Source organism: Corvus cornix, chromosome 1A (assembly GCF_000738735.6).
Source record: "Corvus cornix cornix isolate S_Up_H32 chromosome 1A, ASM73873v5, whole genome shotgun sequence".
Taxonomy (NCBI): Eukaryota; Metazoa; Chordata; class Aves; order Passeriformes; family Corvidae; genus Corvus; species Corvus cornix.
The window spans coordinates 21,311,102-21,336,453 of NC_047057.1; the positions used below are offsets into that span (position 1 = coordinate 21,311,102).

The 25,352-nt window shown below is 37.3% G+C and overlaps 1 protein-coding gene across 9 annotated transcripts; it reads left to right on the forward strand.

Annotated features, from left to right (window-relative positions):
• Nucleotides 1-27: 27 nt before the first annotated feature.
• IQUB (IQ motif and ubiquitin domain containing) lies at nt 28-23,415 on the forward strand. 9 transcript variants are annotated; one of them, XM_010395507.4, is made up of 14 exons: nt 28-425; nt 2,612-2,746; nt 3,559-3,720; nt 4,666-4,934; nt 5,765-5,902; nt 6,010-6,185; nt 6,427-6,582; nt 8,431-8,641; nt 12,370-12,545; nt 16,900-17,070; nt 18,511-18,687; nt 20,037-20,285; nt 20,707-20,892; nt 23,082-23,415. In XM_010395507.4, the coding sequence occupies exons 4-14, from the start codon at nt 4,700-4,702 to the stop codon at nt 23,241-23,243; spliced, it is 2,037 nt and encodes a 678-aa protein (XP_010393809.2). In that variant the 5' UTR covers nt 28-425; nt 2,612-2,746; nt 3,559-3,720; nt 4,666-4,699; the 3' UTR covers nt 23,244-23,415. The 9 variants fall into 9 exon arrangements, with proteins under 9 accessions (XP_010393809.2, XP_010393811.2, XP_010393816.1 ...); XM_010395509.4 differs by lacking the exon at nt 2,612-2,746; XM_010395506.4 differs by lacking the exon at nt 28-425 and having other exon boundaries at nt 1,069-2,746.
• Nucleotides 23,416-25,352: the final 1,937 nt, after the last annotated feature.

Here is a 25,352-nt window from a genome sequence, read left to right on the forward strand (position 1 = left end):
ATTTCTACAACCTTTGGTTTATTTAATTTTTCGTATTTTAACAGGGTATTTGTGCCTTATGCTGAATTATTTTTATAATCTGTATTTGTAAGTTAAAAATACAGACATTGCAGGCCACTTGAAATCAAAATCCAAGTTGAAGAAAATATGATGACTTTGTCCCACCTCTGGTTGTGTATTTTTGGTTACCCCCTGACAGGGTCTTCATGGCCATGCAGATACTGTGATGAGGGATCTAATGCTTCCCAAAAATAACAGGTTTTTAGGTTTCAGCTGAATCCCTGTCCTGAACTGGCTGACCTTGCTGCCCACATAACTAAACACTATTTCTGACTTGCGGGAGGTACTGGGAAGATTGGAGAGGTGAGGGGGAGAAAGAAGACTACTACTCAAAAATGATGGCAGCACTGGTTTCTTGTTAGCAGGTAGGTTACCATACTTGGCGTAACACGTGTGGCACAGGCTTTAGTACTGGGATCCCACAAAGTCTTTGTGTAGACTTGTATTGGTGTATTGTTGATTCACATTGTGAGTGTTAAGTGTTGCAGTAAATGGGGTGACATCAAGCTGGCTACTGGTCACTAGTTGGGTCCCACAGGGCTCCATCTTAGGCCCAGTGCTCTTCAATACCTTCATTAATGACTTAGGTGCAGGACAGGAAGGCATACTAAGTAAGTTTGCCAATGACACTACTTTGAGAGGAGCTGTTGGCTCCCTCGAGGCAGAGAGGCCTTTCAGAGAGACCTCAACAGATTAGAGAGATGGGCAATCACCGACAATATGAAGTTAAAGAGAGACAAGTGCTGGATTCTGCACCTGGGATGGGGCAACCCTGGATATGCGGACAGATTGAGGAATGATACACTGGAAAGCAGAGCTGCAGAAAGGGACCTGGGGGTCCTGGCCAGTGGCAAGTTGAATTTGAGTCAGCAGTGCCCTGGCAGCCAGGAGGGCCAACCCTGTCCTGGGGTGCATCAGGCACAGCATGGCCAGCTGGGCAAGGGAGGGGATTGTCCCGCTCTGCTCTGCACTGGGGCGGCCTCATGGTGAGTGCTGGGGGCAGTTTTGGGTGCCACAAGAAAGAAAGAGCTTTTAAGAGTGTCCAGAGGAGGGCAGGGAAGATGGTGAAGGGCCTTGAGGTGAGGGGAAGCCGTACGAGGAGTGACTGAGCCTGTTCAGTCTGGAGCAGAGGAGACTGAGGGAAGACCTCATTGTGGTCTTCAACATTCTCAACAAGGGGAAGTGGAAGAGCAGGGACTCATCTCTGGTGACCAGTGACAGGACCCAAGGGAACAGCATGAAGCTGTATCAGGAGAGGTCTAGGTTTGCTATTACAAGAAGGTTTTTCAGAGGGTAGTTGAGCACTGAGATTAGCTCAGTTGGTTAAAACATGGGGCTAATCACACCAAGGATGTGGGTTCAGTCCCTGGATGGGCCATTCATTTCAGAGCTGGACTTGATGATCCTTGCAGGTCCCTTTCAATTCAGAATATTCTGTGATCTGGGAACTCAGGATATGCTATGATTCTTTTGAAAGCTTTTGTTCAGAGATTTAAGCTTATAAATCCCAATTAAAATATCCTAACTAGATCTAAGGGTACTGTGCAGGTTTGCCTTTACTGATGTTTTTTTCAAGACCATTAGTAACATTCCTGCAAGTTTAAAGACAGGAATATAGCTACATCACAAAAATCTGCAGTTTAATAAGCATTTATACATGCACTACTTACATTACACAACGTACTTGGTCATAGCTGTTTTTTCATAGTTTTTAGGCCTATACATTTACCTGTGACATCATTATTATAAATTATTAATTACAGATTTATATTCTATTTCTTGCAAATGGTATTGGAGTAGGTCAATAGAAGAGAAAAACAGTATTCCCAGGGAATTCACTCCAGAAACGTTTTTTTCATATTTAGCATTGGGGTTTTTTTTCCCCAACTATTATTACAACAATTACAGAAATTTTTAGATTTTGAAAATTGAAAAAGCGTGAAATACTTTGTTTCATTGTTTGGTTTTGAAGGATTTTTCAGTCTTGACGAGGGTAGAAGCTGGTCTTTACCTAAGTAAAACCACTAGATGGCATTCCAGAAGAGGATTTCGATAAAGTTAACAAACACAATTTTCACATGAGAAATATTAAGGGATTACAGACTTGAATGAGGGCCAGTGCTGTCACATGAGTAATGCAAATCAGTGGATTTAGGTAATAAGTATTGAGCTGACCTGAGAGGAATCAAAACAAATAAAAAAACCCCGAAGTCTAGTATGAATGATACTGGCATGAAATACTGGAGGGGGGAAGGAAAGTTGCCAGAATATGGTAGCAACTACTGGAATTCCTTCTACTCTTCCATAACAGACATTTGCTGAACTCTCTTATTTTTCAGTTATTTTCTCCACTTCTAAAGATGTATTTGTCATGTGATTTAAAACAGCTCTCCTATAAGCTCATTAATTGTGCTCCAGGGGAGAGGAAGGTTTTTTTCTTGGCCCACTGCTGCTGAAATTCGATACATGGCCTTTAAAATTGAGTTTCACTGATAAAAGCATACTCTTATCTTCTCCCTTTCACAAATGCACATCTGTGTCCTCCATACAGGTCCTAATTTATTTCAAGAGGAATATGCTAGCAAGGCATAATTTGAAGGCTGGCTAATGATTTTGCTTGATTTTTCTCCTTTAATTGTTGGAAATACATGATGATGCAAAGGATTTTATCATCTGTAGTAATATGGTAAGGTAAATCATTGCAAGCTTTGGAGTTAACAAACTTTAGATCTTTATGAGATCATCTGCTTGAAGTCATGGGAGTAAAAAATTATTTTATCTGCAAGGATGGGACGTGTTAGAGACAGAGCCTGTTACACCAGAAAAACAACTTTCCCATCGCCAGAGCAGAGCAAGTACTGAGGTTTTTGTCATTCCGAACCTGCCATCTGTGCTGCTTAACCTATCCTGAGTGGCTGTGTTCTGAACCCGAAACCAAAACCAACAGGACATGAGTGAAAGCTGCTTTTTATTATTATTTTAATATTCAAAGCTTATATGCTGTTGCAATGATTCTTCATTTTTTTTCTCTAATGAAACTTGGAAATGAGTTTGAATGTTAATCGACTATTTAACAGTGACAAAGTGACACAAATGACAGTATCTTTCTATAGGATTAATGGTGATCCTATTCTGGGAGTTCAAACCCCGTGTTAGAAAAAAACAGCATTAGCAGTGGTAATGGGAAATTTCTGTTGTTTTGATGTGAAACAGGCCCATGATCAAGTGCCTAACAATGTCTTGGAAACATGGTAACAGTGACCATGGCACACAATTACTGAGAATCCATATAAATTCAATGCCTGCTGAAATGTTTTTTTCAGGATTCTCCTGGAATTGCAGTACTTGTGTATTTCACGTCTGAAAGTTGTGTGACTGTGTCCCCTCAGTTTTCTTGTAGCATGCTGAAACATTTGCAGGAGTTGGCACCTCAAACACCAGGAAATTCAATTTCATACGGTTTTCATTCTCATCTGCCTTTTAATTTCCACTTAACAGCCTCAGTCCTCACAGCACAGAACCTCCAGGGAGCAGCACTATTCGGCACAACCCATGGCATGGGTACGCACTGCCACACAGCTCGGAAGTGACCGTGTGTGGTACGAGGGCTGGCAACACTCACACACAACACCCTTTCTCGATATCCAACAGTTCGGGGGGGTTAGTACAACTTCTGCTACTATCTACAGTATACGGATATAAGGAAAAACAGTGTTTTCATACACTAGGGCCGCTGTGGGCTGGTAAGAGCTCATCATCGCCCTGCTCAGGGTCACAGCGTAGGCACGGCCACTGCGGGTGTGCTAGCACTGGGGCCGCTCCAGGCCGCCAGCACGGGTTCGTGCAGCTGCTGTGGGGCTGGAAGGAACCAGGGGCGTTGCTCATCCTTCAGCACCGCTTCCCTTTCCTCCCCTCCCGGCCCTTCCGTCCCTGGTGCGTTTCCCGTCAGCGCAGCGCCGCCCGGCCCCCCGCTCCCCACTGCGCACGCTCGCGCTGCCCGGGCCGGTTGCCGTGGCTACCGCGCCGCCGCCGGGGCGAGCAGTGCCCGCCCGGAGCGCCGCCGGGCCGCCAGGTGCCGCGGGGCCGGGGCCGCGAGGGTGCGCGGGTCCCAGCCCTGCGCCGAGCGGCGGCCGCAGTCCGGCCCCGGTGCGCACCGTGCCAGGGGCCGCCCCTGCGGTTTGGCACCACGGCAGCCGGGCTCCCGCCGGCACCTGCGTCCCGGGTCGTGCGGGTTTGGTTGTGGTTTTTTATGTTCAGGAGCGTGGGCTTAGGAGTCTTCCAGCCTGCGTCAATTCGGTGCCAGCCCGGAAAACCGTAAAGGTGTGCTGTGTCTGGGTAATGACCCCTTGGACCATCCTGTTCTATAGGCAGAGAACGAGAGGTAAAAAGAACTGTGCTGGCTACCTGCCTTGGAGTATTACGTTTGGTAAACACCAGCCAGAAGTGCTTTCTGTTTGGTGCAAGCAAAGGTCTCATGCTGTTCTCAATAGGCCTTTTGGGAATAGATACAGGAAAAGCTTTTCAGGACAGTAAGTTACCCACAATTCTAGTAGTAGAAATGTTTCAGTATGCAATTTTTAATAGATCCTGTGATTATTCTTGCAGAAAGGTTAAAAGCGTGCAACTGATGCTTTAGGAAATGGAAGATGCATCAGATAGTGGCTTTGAAGTTGTTACATCAGAAGGGTCAGGTGCAGAGCAATCACCGGCATTCTCACAAGAAAAAGCTCCAGTTAGCACATCACCTGAGATCACATCTCCTGTTAACAATGAGAATTACTGTACTTTATCTGAAATAAGAAATTCAGAAAGGGAAGAACAAACTTCTCAAAATTCAGTACTAACAGAGAATACAGCAAATGGGACAGAGACAGGTAAAGAAGTTGTTAAAATGTTGGGCAGTAGTGTTTTAAAGAGGTATTTTTTCAACTTGGTTATAGCTTCTTGCAACCTTAGACACCCTCATTCTGTTTATGCTTGCTGGGATTTGGTCCTGAAGTAACTTTTAAAATTCTCATATAAAACATACTCTAAAGGTAAGAAATGTATTCTTTAACTCAGGCTGTACTAGTAATTTATAGATGGCATTTTAAAGAATGATTCTTATTTCCAGAAATGTGTATGAGTAGGTATACATATTTTGCATGTGCATTTAAATTAACAGTTCAGACTACATCACAGAAATCACCTTACTATTTTACCTTTCTTAGATTCCCCTGTAGCTTACCTGCCACCATTCTTTATCCGTGTCTTTCTCCTGCAGTTCCCCAAAAGCTCCATGATTTCCTACACCTGTTCCTGAGTGTTTTGAGTGTCTTCGGTCACTTCCTCTTCCCAATACAGGACCCCGTTTCCTTAGTTCTTCAGAGCAGAGGCAGCATATCCTGTTCAGCACATGAGCACAGTGAATGACAGTTCCTAGTGGGGACCTGCTGACTACCTTCCTCTTGGCTGGGTTGCACTTGGATGCTCTCATTCTGAGTGGCTGGCTAGGAATGTCTTTAGTGACATTACATTAGATATCTCCTTTAAAATTGTATGAAAAATACTATTTCAGCTTTCAAATAGACTGTCTTTCCAGCTGAAAAAACTATGATTATGCTGTGTTGCAGAGCTATAATAAAATCACCCTGGGGTAAACTTGAATGAGTTACTTAGTTGTTTTGAGAAGCTTCTCAGGAATGAATTTTGGTTTTATTTTTAGCAAGCATGATTGAGGATAATGAAACACTTAGGAAGACTGATGAAACTGTCCAGTCTGAAAATCTGGAACGTTTTCCCAGAGAAGTCATTCAACAAGATTACCACATGCCTGATGTCATAACTGTCAGAGTACAAACAGGTAAATGCTGGTTTTGCACATGTATCGATACATATATAATTATGGTCTAGTCTAGGTGTGTTACTGAAAGAAACAATATTTCTATTTTGGAACTTCCATTTTAACAGATTCGGATTCATTTCAAGAAGTAGTTGTAAAAATTGAAAGACGTACCTATAATAAACCTTTTCTGGGTGGATTTAGGAACATGTCAACAGGAGTGGAATTTCATAATGCAGGATCACAAACAAAACCCAAAAGACGACCTGACAAAGGAATTCAGTTATTTTGTAAGGAAACACAGGTAAAGGCTTTGTAGTGTCTTTTTAGGATGTTGTTTTTGCCAAATGGAATAGACTGCTTACACTATTTCTGATAGGAAAGAGGAAGTAAATCCGAAATAAACGTGCAAATGAAAGTATTTAGTGGACAAATATCATTAGTCTTGTGATTTTTATTACAATTAGCTAATTTTGCCACTTACTGTAATGAGGAAAAAATCTCTGTGTATTTTGTTCTAATCTAACATGCATTTTTTTCCGCAGACAGTTGTGGAAAAAAATAAGCAACAACAAACAAGAAGTACAACATCGACACAGATGACTAAAATTGGCCTTTATGTATCAAACATGACTGACAAACTAATAACTCCTGGAAAGTATTTTACAGCAGAGGAATACCATAAACGTAGACTTGAAGCAGTAAGTCCTTATCTGTTTGAAACTCTCTGTAAAGCAATGTATTGTGAAGGTTATCTGAATATTTAATGCATGTTCAGAGTGTTCAAAGATTGAATTTAAAAGGGAACTGTAAAATGTCTTCTTATGCTCATCTTTTGTAATCTTTCAGATAAAGGGGAAGTGTGTGTTTGCTCTGTGGTTCTAGTGACATTTGATACCTTGCAATCTCTTAAATATTAAGAATTCTGAATTTATTGTTTTCTGTCTTACAGTGACAGTTAAGTTTCCATGTGGAGCATTAAGGATTGAAACAGGCTTGTTCCTACAACAAAGATCCTCGTGATCTTTGTGGAAGAACCTAAGCTACACGCTTAATGTATGACCTGAAATAGAGAGAGTATTGGGTTAGGATTTGGGAGATCTGCATTCAGCTTTTGAGTTTTGTGTTCTTTGTCTGTTTGGTTGGGTTTTTTTATCAGACTTGGCAGGTTACCTTGGGCAAACTGATCCGTTTTGGATTCTGTTCAAGCTCCCTGCTTTGACACTAAGGTAGAAATGGGCTGTTCAAACACAGGCAATGGGTCTGTGGGGTTTTCTGGTACACTGAGTTGCCTCATGAAGGTAATTCAGGTTATAGATTCTGCATATTCATTGTGCAGAGGATGCCATTGAGGCATTTCACATTGCTTTTTTGGAAACCATGTATTCCATGGCTGCACAACTAACTCAAGTATGCCCTAAATGGTGTTAGGTGAGGCACTGCTTTGTAAATGCTCTAGTTATTAATTTGATTGCTGGAAATAGTCTGAATCCAACTGGATGGAGAAACAGTTGATTACCCAAGTGTCTAAGTAGAATAATTGTATTAGTAATTGTATTGGCATGGTTGGCAAGATCTTTGAAATTTTCTGGGTAGACGTTTCCTCTAAGAACTTCTTAAATCAGTCATCTTTAGCTGACGGCAATGAGCATCTTGTAGAAATGGAACCCAAGCAGGGAATCATTTCCTCAGGACTGTCTTTAGTGACACTTACTGAAATCTGTAGTGTATCTATTGGTAATTTATTATGCACAGTAGAGAGATGTCGGCTTGGTGTTGGTTCATGTTGATGGATTTGCACAGTGCAGTATAGGTCCATACTGAAATACTATTTGAAGGCATATTCAAGAGAAGTTTTAGATTAAGATATTACCAGAGACAGTGTAACTGTATTAGTATGATTTTCTCCTTGATAGCTTTCAATGCTGAACAATGCTTAGTATCTCATGGTATTGATCTGACTAAACTGCTTGTAGTTCAAGTGCTAACTCAGCCAGCAGAAGGTGAGGCTTGGGAAGGTAGCTGATTTAATTTTCTTTTTTCATTTCTGTCGTAACAGCATTAGTAATTTCACTTTCATTATTTGTTCATAAATAAAATGCAGTTGATTTTGTGTTGATTTTTGTATCTAGAAATTTAAAAGAAATTTTGCAAATGTGTCTACATTCCCACTATGTAAATTGGTAGTAAGATAAGGAAAAGAAGAAAAGCAGTACATGGCAAAAGACATTTTTAAGAGGAGATTTGAAAAAGAAAAATGGGTATTTAAATATAGTTTATATTTTGATTTGATTATTTGAACCTAGTTTATTCACTGTACTCACTGGTTAAACTCCTGCAGTTACATAACTGAGTAATCATACTAGTGCTTAAACTACTAGTACATTACTGATTTTGTAACACTTAAATTAGTTTCACTACAAGACAAATCTTAGAAAATGTAGTTAGGGAGCTGGAGAACAGAACAGTTAAGAATAAGATACTATGCTACAAAATACTATGCTGATTTGTTTTAAATTCATGATTCTTTGGTATTATATCACATATAGGTAATAGTATTACAGAAATATTTCCGTCGTTGGCATGCTATAAATTTAGCACAAAATCTGATGGAACAAAAGAGGTTAAGGCTGGCACGGGAGGCACAAGAAGAATTACAGAAAAAAAGGGAGAAAGAAGAAAAATTGAGAAGGGAATATGAGAAAAAACTGAACCCTAAAACAAAAGAAGACTTTGAGCTACTGTACCATGACTTGGAATGTAAGTTTTCTTAAAAGGAAATCCTTAAAGCAACAAAATAGTACCGTTTATTTAAAACAAACTTACATTTTTAATAGATATTTCCATGATTTTTTTTTTCACTTAGAGTGGAATTTGTTTCATTTTAAAATAATTATTTTACTTTCATGTGTTACTAGAAACAGAAAAAAGGCTTTGATGCTCTGTAAGCACTGTTCAGCAATAACTAAACATCCTGTGTCATCTACATCCAGCACCTTACAAGCTACTATGAGGAGAAATTAACTCTAGCCCAGTGAAAACTAGTACACCTTTTTTGGAAAAAGCTGGCTTGTAGAATAGTGCTATTTGGCAGTTTTATTAACATTTTTTATTTATGTCTAAAGTTAAGGTCAGCTAGAAGAACAAAAAGGGTGTTTTTTAGATCAGAGTTACTTTGATTTTTTACTCTACGTTTAGGACACTGAAAACAATTCTGTGAAGAAATTAGTATTAAGATCCATAATTCATAATTTGCTATAAACTTTTTTATAATGGATTAAATTTTTGCACAGAATTTTACAACATATGACAGAAGTTACTCCTTTTGTCTTAGTTGTCTTCTACTGATGCTTTTTCTCCTTTCTAGTTCATTCCATGTTTCCCAAAACTGTGTTGTCAAAATTTTAAAAATCTCTTAGGAGTTCTGCAGGACATTCAGAAAGTCATACATTTCCTATTCTTGGAGTAGATGATGTCTAATACAGGCAAGCACCTCTAAACTTTTCCAGAAGAATAATGTGAATACTGCAGATAATTGGCATAAAACCTTACAGGAAACTAATGGTGCAAATTAACAAAAAAACTTAAGAGTTTGGAAAAATAAAAACAGTCAAAAGCTATGGACTCATACGAGCATATAAAGAAACAGCAAGACAAATTTTGGTTTTTCACAATATCTCTTTTAAAGCCAGAGGTTTGTACTGCGACTTGTAACAACTCCTTTGTTGTCTAGGCTACAGTGCTGTATGGTCTAGCTCTTTTGTAGTTTGGCTATTTTTGTCCCTGTAGCAGAACTGACCTAATGGATTACCTACTTCATTGCAAAGCCACCTGCCCCAACTTAAACCATCTCAGCTCTTTCTTCAGTGGTAAACTGAGCATAAATTTGGTGGCATGTGTTATTCATAGAGCTTAGGATCACGATTCAAGAATTCCCAAGTTATACACTAATCTTTTAATGCTGTCATACTTTGTGTGGCATTGAAAAAAATTGCTTTGTCTGAATTAATAAATGATTTATAAATATCACTGTTCGTGACAAATGTAAAAATTATTGCTTGTCTTGAACTTTGCAGTTGTTGGAATGGTATCTTCATGAGATTTGTGGTTTGTTTAGGGTTGTTTAACCCCCTCTTTTTCTTTGTAGATAGTTTGCTTTTCACTTCCCAAGAATCAAGCCCTTTTAAAGGTGTATCTAAATAATCAAAAGCCAAGGTACTCAGATAGTATTTTTTTCCTTGCCACTTATGAGAAGTCTTACTATTTGGCATCTGATTTCCTGCAATATTTTCTTCAAGAAGGTGTTTCCAGACTAATGTGCTATTGGATGTATGATCCACTTCTTTTTTTTTTTCTTTTTAAGTATGAGGAGTCTTACTTCCAATAAAAACAACCAAGTACATATAAGCTATGGAAGAGTGCTGATCTCCATGATACTTTTAGAGTTGAAACTTATGGTTATGCAAGTGTCTCGTACTTAATTTAATGACTTTGGATTCACAAATAATAAAACTTTCAGCTAAGCATGTTCAGGAATTTCATATCTAGGCAACCTGAAAAAAACATGCGCCACTTCAAAACAGAACGAATTCCAGTATTTGAGGGTTTTTTAATATTTTGTTAAATATAATGATCTGGTATCAATCTCACTATTTAGTTTTTGTTAACTGATGTTGAGTAGTTGCTGCTCTACGTGGAGATTTGCAGTCATGCTCTTTTTTTTAATAAAGCTTAATGATTCTAGGAAGTTGAGGATTTTTTCCTACCTGCATCTGAAACAACTTTACATTCTTATAGTGCCAACAGTTTACACAAGCTAAATCATTGTGACAGTAATAAAATTGAGCGTATTGTCCTCCAGGGATCTGTGAAGGTTATTGCTGCAATCACGACAGGTTTACTATTACAGGGTCAGCCAGTACAAGCAATTCCTGGTGGTACCAAAGCTTGTCTGTGCCTATATAGTGCAAATGAGATCTATCTGTATATTCAGCATGTCTGCATAGGTATTTATTATTTATTTGAAAAATATGAACTATTTTATTCTATAAAAACCAGAACAAAAATTGTAATGAGTAATAAGTAAAATCCCTGCCTATAGAACAGATAATCTAAGAGGAGTGTTTTAACTTGGTTGCATGTATAAGGGGAATCAAGAGGTGAGTATCTGTGTGAGTGACAGCTTCTTCATTTCTGAAAGTATAAAAGTGCTTACTATATTTATTGGCTCCACCTTAGAAGTTGCTGCCCCCTTCAGGCATAATAAAGCTTCATGTAAATTAATTCTACATAATTATGTTGTTTGCTGAATTGACTTTATTTAAAAAATATATTTTGGGGTTCTCAGAACTTGTCAGACAAATGTCATATTACAGCTTGGAGAGCCTTAAGGAAATGAATTGAAATATTTTAAAATGGAAAACATAAGTTATTGTAGATAAGAAGCCACAGGCAGAAAATAAGCCTTCCTCCTTTCCCTCCTCCTGCTTCTAATCTTACCAGATCCAGGATGTTACAGGCTTTTTCAGTGCATCACATATTGGATTGTTTTCTTTTATGCTGGGTTTTGCTTTTGCCTAACTGTTCTGCAATGATAACAACACTTCGAGGTATTAATCAGGAACGTTGAAGTTTTGGATCTTACAAAATTTCCTACAAAACTCCAGAGGTATTTGAACTGAATCAGACTCTTCAGAGAAGCCAAAAATTGTTACAGGATATGCAAAGGCAGTAAACACAGTTTGATTTTACAAACAGACTTCTCTAAAGCCATGTAGTCTGTGTACGGGCAGCGTAAGTGTCGGGGTCAGATTCTTACACAGCATGTACTGATCCATGTGCTGCCCTCATGACCATCCTGTGGCTTCTTCTGTGGCCACTTTCTCCCACTTGGAGGGTTATGTTGTAGAAGAGTAAAAAGAGCGTAAGGCAATGACTGTCTAGTTATTAATGTATATTCATCTGCCTTGGATGGCAAAAGGTGATACCACTGCAATATCCAGTGTAAGAGCTGGAGTGCTAAATGTGACTGTCAGTCAAGTTTTATCTCGGTTTTGGAGGACTTCAAGCTTCTTTAGATTCTACTAATTTATGCAGGGAGAAGCAGTAATATTCTCAGCACGGAGTACTAGTGGTACCACAGTTAAGAAGCAGCCATTTCATCACACATTTCCACAGGAGCTAAATTCTTTTTCTCACATAGAGCTCCTTTTTCTCCTACTCATCCTTAATTTTGGAGTACAAATTGGCAGTCTGGAATTGATGTACACACACATACTCTCACAGAACATCTGTATAATTTACATTCCTTTCTAGGCCATCTCACATGTATTGAAAATAACCATAACAATCAATGGCCTAAAATGGAAACTGGCTTTTAGTGAATATTGAAGGAAAAGTCAATTATATTGTTTCTTATTTAAATATGAAAGCAGAAGTTTTGCTGGAAATTGTCTTGTAAAAAATACCCCAAATATTTGTGTCTGCAGTGTGGATGCAGGAGGAGACTGCACGAATTAACAGAACTCTCAGTGGAGCTGAAAGGAAGGCAGCACTTTGTGCGCTTCTGGAAGAAGAGACAGAGCTCATTGCCTGCATTGGGATGCACAAACTAAATGCCAATGTGGAGAATCAACAAAAAGCAATACTGCAACTTCTGGGTAAGGTCAGTAATTAGGCTGATCATAAAGAATACCAAAGTACAGGAACACAAAATACACTTGCAAAGTACAAAAAGTAACTTTCGTGTTTTTTAACAGTTAATTATGTGAATGCTAGTTTTATAAATATCCAAATTATGTTGTTGTTCATGTCAATACAATTCAGTAGATTTCTTTTTCCAAGCTGAGAATTTCATAGCTCTCAGACTGACTGAAGGTTGAACAGTGCATCATTAAGACTGTTAACTATAAAAATATAAACAATAAATATAATAAATTATAATAGTATAAATATGTTATCCTTCAGGAAGTAAATCTGTCATTAATTTCCCAACTGAGCATAGGCCTCTGGTCATTGTATGTCTGTCTTTAAAGAAAGCATTTATTCTGTTTTCATTTATAAAGAAGAATTTGAATCTGATGTTGAACTCAGTTATTGAATCACTAACTTTAGTTCCCTTAGAACTTCACCTTGAGATTTCATTCTTTTATAATCTTGAGGATGATATCTAAGGTAAGTGTTGTTCAGTCGTTACTAAAAAAATAAGCATTTCTTCATTCACAAAGATGATTTTAAATGACATTAAATTCAATGGTATCTTAATGTAAAATACAAAAAACCTTGTCCTTTTAGGTAGACATCCACTAACTGGAAAAAAGTAATAGATTATTTTCTGTTTTCAAAGTATGTGACATGATTGTGAAAAGAAATACTGCAACAGAAATGATCTTTAGCTAATTTTTTTATTATTATTTTAAAATTTTGACTATTAAGTGCTCAAAAGTAAAAATGGCAGTTTTGTCCAAAAGAGGCTTTTTTCATTATTTTTATTACTGGTGCAGGGGAACCATACTGTAAGTGTGAATTGATAAAATCTATTACATTTCTAATTATGAACAAATTGCTTATCTGAAATCTTGGTGGAACTATTACCACATTTATCGCTGTGGTGTGATTGTTTTATGTTTTACTGCTTTCATGAATGAAAATCCCCAGAAAACTAAATAATTAGGAATATTTTCAGAGCCTTGAATCATTCCTATGTTTAATGTTTGCTTCTATTACTTACAATCTATTCTGTTATCTTGTAAGAAAAAGAAGCTTAGAACAGTCAAAGCAAATATATTTCTCTCTTAACTGACTGTCATTACTTCTCCCATGAGGATGATTTCCAATGTCCTACCCTGAACAGATTACTTCCAGCACATATTCTGACAAACTGTACAATTCTCTTACATCTAAAATCAGAAGCAAAGTACGAGAATTCTCAGTGACAGTTGATGTTTGGAGATTCAGGAGATGCATCAGAGACAACAGATATTCTGTCTTTCCAAACAGTGGACATTTTTCTGAAGCAGTTAATACTAATTTATTTATTCCTATTTTAAATGTATACATTATGTTTTTCATTAAAGAGGCTGTATTCTTTTAACATTTAAAATCTAATAAGCTTCTGAACTAGTGTAACTTTTCATGGTTTTTTATCATGTTGGCTGTAGGATTTTGAGTGTTATTCTAAACTGTTGACATAGACAGCAGCCTAACTCAGAGGTAGAAAAAGTAACAATTTGTGCATTTTTTAAAAAGATAAAATAATTTTGTAAATCTCAAAATTAGATGGATGGTTTGCTATGACTGTAACAGTGCAATTTAAGCACTTTAAATGACAGTATGAAATTTGTTGAGTGCTTGATTAGGGATTATTTAGTTTTTTCTGCAATTTAAGCACTTTAAATGACACTATGAATTTATTGTTGAGTGTTTGATTAGGGATTATTTAGTTTTTTTCTTGAACTTTGAGCTGGTAATGTTGATCTGGATACTTGCCAGTTAAAGGTGGAATAACATCTTTCACATCTGAAGACTGCAAGCTGCAATGGCCAGTGTGGTATGAAACTTGCTTCTCCATGGAAACCTTTGTTCCCTTCTTTGCTACTTTAAGCATGTACCTCCACAGGCATGTGTGCTCTTACAAAGGTTGCTACTGGTTGTTTGTGCACTGTGTTCTAGGGGGTTCTTCTTTATGCTGAGCTCGTTGTTCTTCTGCATTTGTACTTTGGAGATGAAGTATTTGATTAAGCTTTTATGCAGCAATCGTATTTTCTTAAAGAAATTTGTGTAATTATTAACTGTCGCTCAGTTCATACCCTTCATGGTTTGTACTATTTCTGCACACATCCTATGGATTTTTCTTTATTTTACTTACCTTTTTCTCTCTCTCTGTGGCAGTGTGTTTCTCTCCTCAGGCACTCAGTTTAGTAGCCTTGCTTTCTGAAGTAATACAGATAACAGGGTTATTGTAAATTCCACAGCACTGCCAGCAGACTGAAAGACAAGAAAAAGCTGGCAGAAGATCTCAAAGTTTTAGTTTTTCACATGTCAGTATGGAGAACAGACAAACAGTCCTGAATCACAGAGGACTTGTGATTCCTTCTTTTTTCCATAAAAAGCTGCATTTTTTTTTTACATTTGGAAATGTTTTAATGTAACACCCAGCTATGATAAGGTAGTAAGAAAAAATACAGAAGTTACGGATATATCTTCGAAGAATTAATTATAACACAATTGGTCTGTGTTAAGGGTCATTTGCAGAACAGGATACCAAGACTGCTTGCACATACTCGGTTTGCAAAGTTATCAGAAGAATCTAATTTTACTGACTATTTCCTAGGCTATACTCTGGCCATTGATTCTTCCTAGCATAAGCAAATGACCTTTCTGTGTTATTGTAAGTGATTTCATTGAAGAGGATCAAGTGTGGGTACTGAATTAACTACTACATGGAAAACAGCAGTTAGTCCCAGTCTAACATACAAAGGATCGACAGCATGATAGACAGCTTCTAAGTCGGTCTGAATTTTATTATTTGCAAAATGGGGGGGGGGGGGGCGGGTTGGGGTTTTTTTAAGAATTTTTAGTCTTGTACAAAGATAGTAAAAAAAAATGAAGATACAGTAGAATGCTCCCTATTTATGACAGAGAGAAAATTGCCTCACTCTAGTTTTACAGAAATTCCAAGATTTCACTAAGGAATTAAGTTTGCTGTTTTGGGTTTTTTAGCTAATGTCTGGTTTTGCTATTGCATTTCTTAATTTTGGCTCTGAAATGTGACCTCTGGTTAACAGTATCTCCTTTAATTAGAGTTCTACCCCCCCAATAATGTAATTAAATATCAGTAATTTGGTGTTAAATCCTTTTAAAAATTATTTTGTCTTTATTTTCCCTACCTAACTTTATTTAAAAGTGAGGAAAAGTCTGTTTTGATTGTGGTGGTAACTAATCATTTCTCTTCTAGTTATTTAAAATTCTTGGTATTTTTATTACCTATCACCATAGCAAGCCTGTTTTGTCAAAATAATGCTTGTCAATGCTGGGGTCATGTCCAGAAAACTACTAGGCATGTGAATGCTGCATGAAGGGTTGCTGTTGTTAGCTCACACTGAGACTGCAAGGTGAAGTCTGTGAGTGTTAGTGAACACTTAAGTTCCAAATATAGTGAAAGAGAATAATTAATACACAAAAAGAGGTTTCAAATACCTCTCCCCATTAAGAAAAGGAAATGGAATTAAGTAACGATGGGGAGAAGCTTTTGAAAACTCTTTTTCTATTGGAATTGGATACCTATCTCCTTATGTAACAGTGTGATTTGCAACCAAAACGAGTCTTCTGGAAAGAAGAGAATGGTTGGACTTTTCAGGCCCGGTGGCGCAGGTGACATCACGTAACCTCCTACTCTCTGGAAAAGTTGAAGATGTGCAAAGAGATAATTGAAGCATAAAGCATATGGCATGTGGTTAAGCTAGCAGACAAGAACCTAGGTGAAGTTTCTGATAAACTGTAAACACTTACCTTGCCCTAGCTCTAACAAAGCGTATTCCTTCTATCTGTCTCTGCAACTAGCATAAATAGAACAGTTCCCTGGAGACATTTTTTACTGCAGTAGACTTTAAGGTCTTAAATTTGCAATCTTTACACAGTCAACAGACCTATTGATTTTTACTGATATTTTGAAGGGATTTATTTCTGCAAAGCGAAATACAGAGCAAATGTATTCTAACACTACTGTCAGTAAATTCACTTTAAAGAAGTAGAGCATTTCCCTGTAGGAGAATATTATTTGCTTTTAATATCCTGTAAGTCGAAATGTTCATGACCCGTGGCTTTAAATAAAGTGAAAACCATTCATTACAATTGAATGCTTGCTTTGGTGGAAGAGGTGCAATATCAATATTGACAATAGCCTTTTGCATTCACATTAAGTCCCTATTTGCTCTGATGAAACTTGATGTAACATAATGCAATTGTTCAGCTGGTGGTCAGATTTTAATAGCTCAGAGTTCTACAAATTGTTTCTGAAGTGTGCACAACCTAGGAGGTGGAAAGCATTTGATGGAAAAATCACTGAAATGGATACACAGAACACACTCCGTGGCAAAGAACTACTTGAAATCTACCGCAGCATTAGCACAAAGGACATCCCAAAAGATGAGAGAACATCTGTGCTGTTAACACTCAAATGTACAGTGAAGGTAAGTTTTAGTTTTCTATTTATTTTTAGCTTGAAGCTGTACTTTCCAAAGATGCTGTCACTTAATTATGTTGACACACAAGCAATGCTCCTGCTGGCAGACAAGTGCCATGATGATGGGCTGGCAGCAAGACAGCGCCGTGTACTACCTGGTGTGAGAGTGTACTTTACATTCCAGACACACTCTAAATTCGCATTTCACTTTGTCATGTGCATATTTGTCTTCAAGTCATGTTAGAATTTTAACCCCATGATTTTAGACTTCTTTGTATATTAATACATAATACAATTTTAGTATTATTTATTTAATTTTAGTATTATTTTTTTAATATTATTTTAGTATTATTAGGTTTACTACTTAATAGCAACCTTATGAGAACCATGGCAGAGATGTAGGTGGAGATTACCATTTATTTTTTCTCAGTTCCTTGAAATACCTGTTTAGAACCTTAACTATCTGTTGGTTTGGATTACCAGTTTTATGGGTTGCAAATACTGATTTTTTTCTGCTTCTCTTTGCCCCTCACTCCCTGCCCCCACTCTTGCTGCCAGTGTTCCCAATGAATTAGAAGTTGGTTGCATTTTTTTAAGTCTTTTATATTGGTTTTATTTATTTATTCATGTACAAAAAGAATGAGTTTCAAGGTCCTTTCAGGATGATACTGTTGACATCAGCCTAGAATAGAATACTGCTTCCTGGTCTTATTTAAACAAACAAACATCTTGCTGTTTGTTTTAGTAGTGCCAGTATTTGATTTAAAGTCACTATGGCATTGAGAGGACTTCTGGTTTATGATCTTTTGCCAATCTTAATACAAGTCAGTATTGCTGTAGTGAACAAGCAAATTTCTGTTACTAGCACTGTCTTTTACCTGAGAAATCACTGAACTCTTTCACCTCTTATGTCTCTCTCTCTGGCAAATCTCCTGCCAAGCATTTGAAATACTGAAGTGACTAACTTCCAGGCCTACTGTCAGAGTCCCCCATGCCTTTTTTGTGGTGGATTTTTTGTGTTTACTTGTGGTATTTTTTTTAAACCCATCCACATTACACCTTCAATCTCACAGCCAAAGGAAGCTTCTTAGGGAAGTAATTCCTTGGGTTTTTGAAGACTTAAAATTTTGCACTTGTTGTGTACGCCTGCTAAGCATCTTTTAGTGCTTCCAGGCTGCCAGTTCCTCACAGCTTTGGTATACATATACAGGCCCCTTAAAACAGAATCTGTAAGCATTCTCACTTTTGGAGTTCTTTACAGTTGTTTCATTGGAGGTTGTTTCCCTGAGACACTAACGGGTTCTGTGAACACGTTCTTACATTAACTTACAGAGGTAGCAATGGTAACGGGCATAGAATCCATAGTTTGCTTTCATATCTGCATTGAATGATTTTGTTTGTTTGCTTCTTTATTGTTGTGGAGTTTATTTTCCTTTTTTTTTTTCAGGAACATGAATGTAAATTAACACAGGAAATAGTGTCATTAATTGACAGGGAAATTGATCTTATGTCAAGAGAGGTGAAAGAATGCAACTTGGAAGGACTGAGGAAAAGAATTTGTACATTATTTCTTCAGTATATTAAAATTCCAGAGTGTAACCCTGAAGTTGCTGGGTTCCTTAAGGTATTATTCTTATTTTGCAGCCTTACATTGTGGCCATTGAATTAAGGAGAAGGGGAATGGAAAACATTGAAAGCTTTTTTATTTTACATTTTGCTGTAGAATTGGTGGAGGAGTTCCTCAAGAAGTAAAATATAGCAAGTATATAGGCTTCACAGAAATAAATAAATTTATTTAGTTATATTAGGAAGCATGGGGAATAGACATGGTTATAAGCACCTGACAAAGTGGCTGGTAGCACTAAAAGAGCCCAGGAGCTCTTGTGTCTGAAGTAACAACTCTGAACGTTATAAATGGTAGATCTTATAGGATGGTATCAGCAAAGCAGTACCAATATACTGAGAGAGCAATTCATGTTTTTTCTACTGGTCAAGAGGCAGCATGCCATGCATCCAGAAAGGAAGAACATTGCCCATGACAATGTCTAGTGAGCTTGCACCTAAGCCTTCTGTTGTAGAATCGGTTGCTATTGTGTGCGAAGAAGATGTAGTTAGTTTTGTGTGATTGTTTTTCTTTTCTGACTACACATTACAAATAAAAATATGATTCAGTATCACATGTTGCTGCTTTAAGTAGCAATGTCTATTTTTCATCTATCAGAAGAGCATTCCTCATACAGTGGTCAGTGTTACCTCAGGAGCAGAGAACCTGTCAGATTTAGATGCAGATGTTAGATTTAGAACCAACTAACCATTAATTTTACACTAGGTTTATTAGCAGATGTATCATAGCAGAGACTAAAGATTATCAGACTGCTCAAACTGGTCCCTCTGCACAGACTATATTATATTCTTTCCAGAACCCATGAAGGAATATGGGGATGAGGAAGTCTCTGTCAAGTTCTGTTTATTTTCTTCCCGTGTTGTTTCTGGACATGTGGGTCTGATGATTTTGTAGTCTTATGCCAAAATATTAATATGCCCATGATCTCAGAGTTTCATCTTTGACATAAAGGGCAGATTCTACATGAAAAATTAAATGCAAAGAATTTAGTTTCTGTTTTCTCTCTGTCGTCATCTTTTCAGAATAACTGACAATCTGCATACATAAAAGCACCAGGAAGAGCACTGGAACATAATGTTTAGGATCTTCATATAGCTTAAAAATGAATTGACTGATTTATATAACTGATTTTAACAAATGCAGTAAGAAAATAGAGTGACTTTTGGTATCCTATCTAAGAAAAATCACAACACTATTGGATATTTTAAAATAAATACTTCTAGCTTTTACATATTAAAATACTTGCATGAAGATACGGAAAATGTATCCTGACAGAGTTAGAGTGACATACAAGTAATACAAAGATACCTTGTGGTAAATTAACTCTTTTTTTTTTTTTTAATTTTTAGGTTCCACAAAATCCCTTAAAGCTTTATAAAAATGTTTACTTCTGTCATAGCTGCGAAAATTACTTACCATCTACTGAGTTTCCCATTCCTGCAAATTCCCGCACCATTGGCAGATGTCGCTCATGTTACCAGCTTGATAATGAGGCTCGGAAACGAGAAGCATATTTCAAGTACAGACTTATACTAGAAAATCTCAGAAAGTCTGAAGTTGATTATCAGGATGATACTAAAATTGTTTTCTTAGTTCAGGTACTGTTGGAAAGAGCATTGCTACTCACAGTAACCAGTGGCTTTGACTATATGTCCTTTATTTTGTGTATGTTGTTGATAGGTTGAGAAAAGGGCTAAAAGCTGCAACTTCTTCTTGTGATATGTGATGTTCCACACCATAAAGCAGCAGCCTTTAAACTCTTGAAGCATAGATGTACTTCCAGAGGTGGTTTGCAAGCTATATATCGCAAGAAATCTAGCTGACAGATCAAACAATCAGATGTTCCAACAGCTATGCTAAAAGTATATATGTATGTCAAAATGCTCTTTAGCCAAGTGATCATATGACATGTGCATAGAATTTCTTTTTTACCCAAAGCTTTATTTGGATTTTTACATGGGTGCAAGACTTGTAGAATGAAACACGCTTCTTCCTTTTTAACCCTGTCTTTCGTTTCAGCTTCCAGATATGCAGTACCTGATTGAGAACATATGGAACTCCCAGTCAGCTCTCAGTGCCTGCAGTGACCTGTATGAGTTGGTTATGATCAGGTGGGATAAGCAGCATGAGTGGTCTCCATGGAACACTATTCTCCTCACTAAAGAAGAGGCAGATGCACATCTTAAGCTGTGTAACCTTCAGAAGGTAAAATTCAGTGGGCTTAATTTTTTACATTATTTATGTTAAGTTTTAATAGAATCCTGTGACTAATTATGTTGGGCCAAATTTAGTCATTACACTTGTCCATGTTTAAATTGGCTCATTGTGACTATTTAAATGATACAAGGCATCTGGCATGTACAGCTCATTCTGTGTACCTGAACTCTGTCTGGCCCCAGTTCTCCCTCCTGAAATGCAAGAAGCTAAGTGGCCTCGTCCCTGCTGCCTGCTGAGAACAGTGCCACGCAGGTGCTCTTCCTCAGAGCAGATCGGACAAGAGCTAGCCTGCATGAAAAGCACACTAAAGACTAACCACAAATACTGTGACAACTGCGTGCCTGTGCTCTTGCACATGCTCTGGACTCATCAGTTTCTGGTCTTCTAAATTTCTCATTAAATAGAAGAATGGTTCTTTGTCTAGAACATACCCATTTGTCATCATAAAATTGGTCACTAATTTCTTACATAGATGTCAGCTAAGTATCCCTTACAATGTAACCTTAGACATTGCAATTAAGCAGTAAAAACAGAATTTCTCTTCTGAATTCAAAACACTTAGGACTAGGTTAAACTCATCATCATAACTGTATTTTTACACCAATCCCCCCAAATGCCATATTTAAACATGGTAGTCTGTGAAATATCTCTCCACTTGATCATATATCAAGAGTATTTTTGTAAGGCATGGGGGAATCCTGAGTTGTGTTTGTCCTGCAGTTAATAATGGATTATTAAGCCTTTCAGCTCCAGGTTATTGATTTATGTAAGTAGTGATCTGCAGTCATTGTTGCCTAGTGTTCTTTTGTTCAGGGTGTTCTTAATTCAATTTTTAACTCTATATGTGTGCATCAGAAATGCAGCTTCAGCTGTTATGTATTGCCCTTCTTTTTGGAATTCTTAAGAGGATGTGATAACTAAACTGACAGAGCAAATTAATTGCTCTCTTTAAACATTTGCTTTATGGATGAAATACATCAGGGAATTCTAAAGGTGAAAGGAATTCTGCCATCCATTGTATTTTGTGTGTGATTGCCCAGCTTGTGTCTTCAAGCAGACATGTTTAACTGAGCTTTAGCTTTAGAAGGTAAAATCAGTTTCAAGCTGGAAATCCCTTCATTGACTTCTCTGACTGACTGTGAGTCAACAAGGCTATTCAGACCATCTGAATCTAGTGATGCTCCTCAGCATCCATAAATTTCTATTACCAGCATTATGGCAGGCAAAGATCCTGATTAAGCACTTCTCTGGTTTGATGCCATGAGTCTGGATGTCATAGTCAAAGAAATGCCATTAACTTAATTAGGTCCAGAGCTTCAGTGGATGGGGGAGCTAGGTCAAAACAGGTAAGCTACACAAGCCTACCTAAAAATCATGAGCTATTTTCTTTAGCTCTTGCAGCAAAAATAGAAGTAAACCAGCTGTAGTGAGGAGTCACCTTTCTTCACTGGTAATGACCAAATCTTTGTTTCAAAAAAAAAAAAAAAAAAGAGTGTGAAATAAGGAAAATGAGGCAAAGATAGAATGTTGTAAGTTGAATCAAAGTTTCTCATTCACTGAAACAAAAAAGGCATCTCAAGACATTTATTTCATAGCAATTATTCATAATGATGGCTACAGCAACAGCAGAGGGTTTTTTCAACTAAATATTTTGGTTATTTATTCCATCATCCAAACTACTACTAATCACTAGGAATTTAGGAAAATGTCACCACTGCATGCAAATGCTGACTGAAATACTTGCTGCCATGATTAGTTGTAAATAATGACTCTGATTCTTATCAAGGAATGCCCCTACAGGCTTCATCTTGCAAATGTTGATATCTAAGCATTGTCTTACTTAATTTTCAAATGTAAGTACAAATGTCCTTACCTGAAAAAAAGAAATAAATAAGCTTTATCATGAATGGATAAAAAACATTATTCTGGTTTTAAAACATGACTAATATTTCATAAGGAGTAATTTCACTACTGGGCCATAAGATAGTAGTACAGAACTACAAAATATTTCATTATGTGTATATAAATAAATTATCTGCCTTAGTTTATTAAAGGGTCATTATTTATAATGTATAAAATATGTCAAAATGTTTATAATGTCTGACATATGAAGCAAAACATAGAGTTGTAGATATTTTAATTGAATTTATGGGATTTGAATTTATTTTTCTTTTCAGGCTTATGAAGCTCCATTTATTTACAAAATAAAACAAAAGCATATCTGGGCACAAAACTACTTTGCTCAGTTTCCGGCGATGTCATCATTTTTGCATAGAAGTAACAATCAGGCTAATGCAAATTCCTGCAAAAAACATAATTCTTCGAAGTTAAAGAAGTGAACTAAATTCCAAGGTTTTAAAGAAATACACTTTTTCATCAGTACCTTAATTGTATTACAGAGATCAGAATAAACTTCTGAGGATAAAATGATTTGATCTCAATCAGTTAATTTAACTGCATTTCAAGTTTTGTAACCTCATTTAAAACAAAAATAAAATGTTGTTAAAGAGCTTTGTAAATTCTCAATTTTTAGAGCAACGATTGTTTTTCTGTGTATTCCTGCATTGCTTGGAACATTCTGTCTATAGTGTAATATTCCTGTTAGGCAAATTCTGTTAATTCTTTGTCACCCTTTAATTAGAAAATTAATACTATAGCACTGTATTGAATTAATTTTTCTTGTGTTAAGCACATAAGGCAGAAACCCCCTCAAACCATGGATTCATGCAGAACAACAAAATAGATATACCTTTGCAGATATAGCTGCTTTGCCCTGCAAACATTTGTGCAAAAGAGTAACTTTACTTTTTGTAGCTCATCTTGATGTTCACAGTGGAACTGCCAGCATGTAATTATTGTATTCAATGTCTTGAAATTATTGTAATTATTATAATTTATCACTCATTATAATAAATTATAATGAGTATTATTTATCATATTTTGTAATACACATTTCAGACTGTTTGAAATATGTTTACTTTTGAGGAGTTTGTATTATTTGAAGAAGTAAATTCTATAGCTAAAAAAGTTTATGTTTTATCATAGTTACAGAGAAAAACATGATACGGTGTAAATTCAAAAATCCAAGAGAAAATTGCAAGGTTCTTCTTGAAACCTCTGTTACAGATGTGGTTTTGACCCAGCCTTTTGCTCTGACAAATGAAACTGTATAGGAAAAAGCAGTAGCATTTACAGAGAGAATAAGCACATATTTGGCACGAAACAGCTGAAAACTGGATTGACTCCCTCAAAAGAATATGAACTGTAGAACCAGTACCTGGATGACCAGTGCATTTTAACATCAGTGGAACCTTTCCATTGATTTTACCATTAAATTGAGAATTTTAGTTTAATTAAATTCTGGATTTTAGTTCGGTACTGAATTAAATTGTAGAATTACTTAATTGTAGAATTCTACTAATTGTAGAATTGCAGCACATGAGTATTCCAGTTGACTTACGTGCTTTCTGACATCTGAACCTTAGGATATGAATGGCTGCGAAGTCTGAACTTCCTCCAGTGATAAAAGGAGTTTTGAAGTAAATTATGGGTTGAATGGCAATGCGTCACATAGAACCTGCCTCTTTATACATTTGTTTCCTTTCTTTTTAAGCAGATTTTAAAAAATGTAATTTACAATTCCAGAAGGATGATTTAAATAAACAGTAAGGAAATAGTTCAAAAAATACGAAAAGGTAGTAGCCCATTGATTTCAATGCAATGCAGTGTTGGAGGTTTTTGGAATCCTAGAATCATTTCAGTTGCAAGGACCTTTAAAATCGAGCCCAACCATTAACCTGACACTGCCAAGTCCACCATTAAACCATGAATCTAAGCTCCATATCTACACAGCTTTTAAATACCTCCAGGGATGGTGACTCCACCACTCCCCTGGGCAGCCTCTTCCAGTGCTTGACCACCCTTTCAGTGAAGAATTTTTTCCTATTATTCAACATAAATCTCCTCTGGTGCAACTTGAGGCCATCTCCTTCTGTTGCTCTAGACCCTTCACCAGCTTCACTGCCCTTCTCTGGACATGCTCCAGCACCTCCATCTCTTTCTTTAGTGAGGGGCCAAAAAACTGTATTCAAGGTGCAGTTTAATAGTGAACAGCATTTGAGGTGTGACCTCACCAGGGCCAAGTACAGAAGGACAATCACTTCCCTAGTCTTGCTGTCCACACTATTTCTGATAGGATGCCATTGGCCTTCTTGGCCACCTGGGCACACGCTGGCTCACGTTCAGACAGTCATCAGCCAGCACCCCCAGGTCCTTTTCCACTGGGCAGCTTTCCAGCCACTCTGCCCCCAGCCTGTAGTGCTGCCTGGAGTTGTTCCGACAAAAAGGCAGGACCCAGCACTTCACTTTGTTGATCTTCCTACATCTGGCGTCAGTCCATTGATCCAGCCTGTCCAGATCCCTCTGCAGAGCCTTCCTACCCTCTGTCA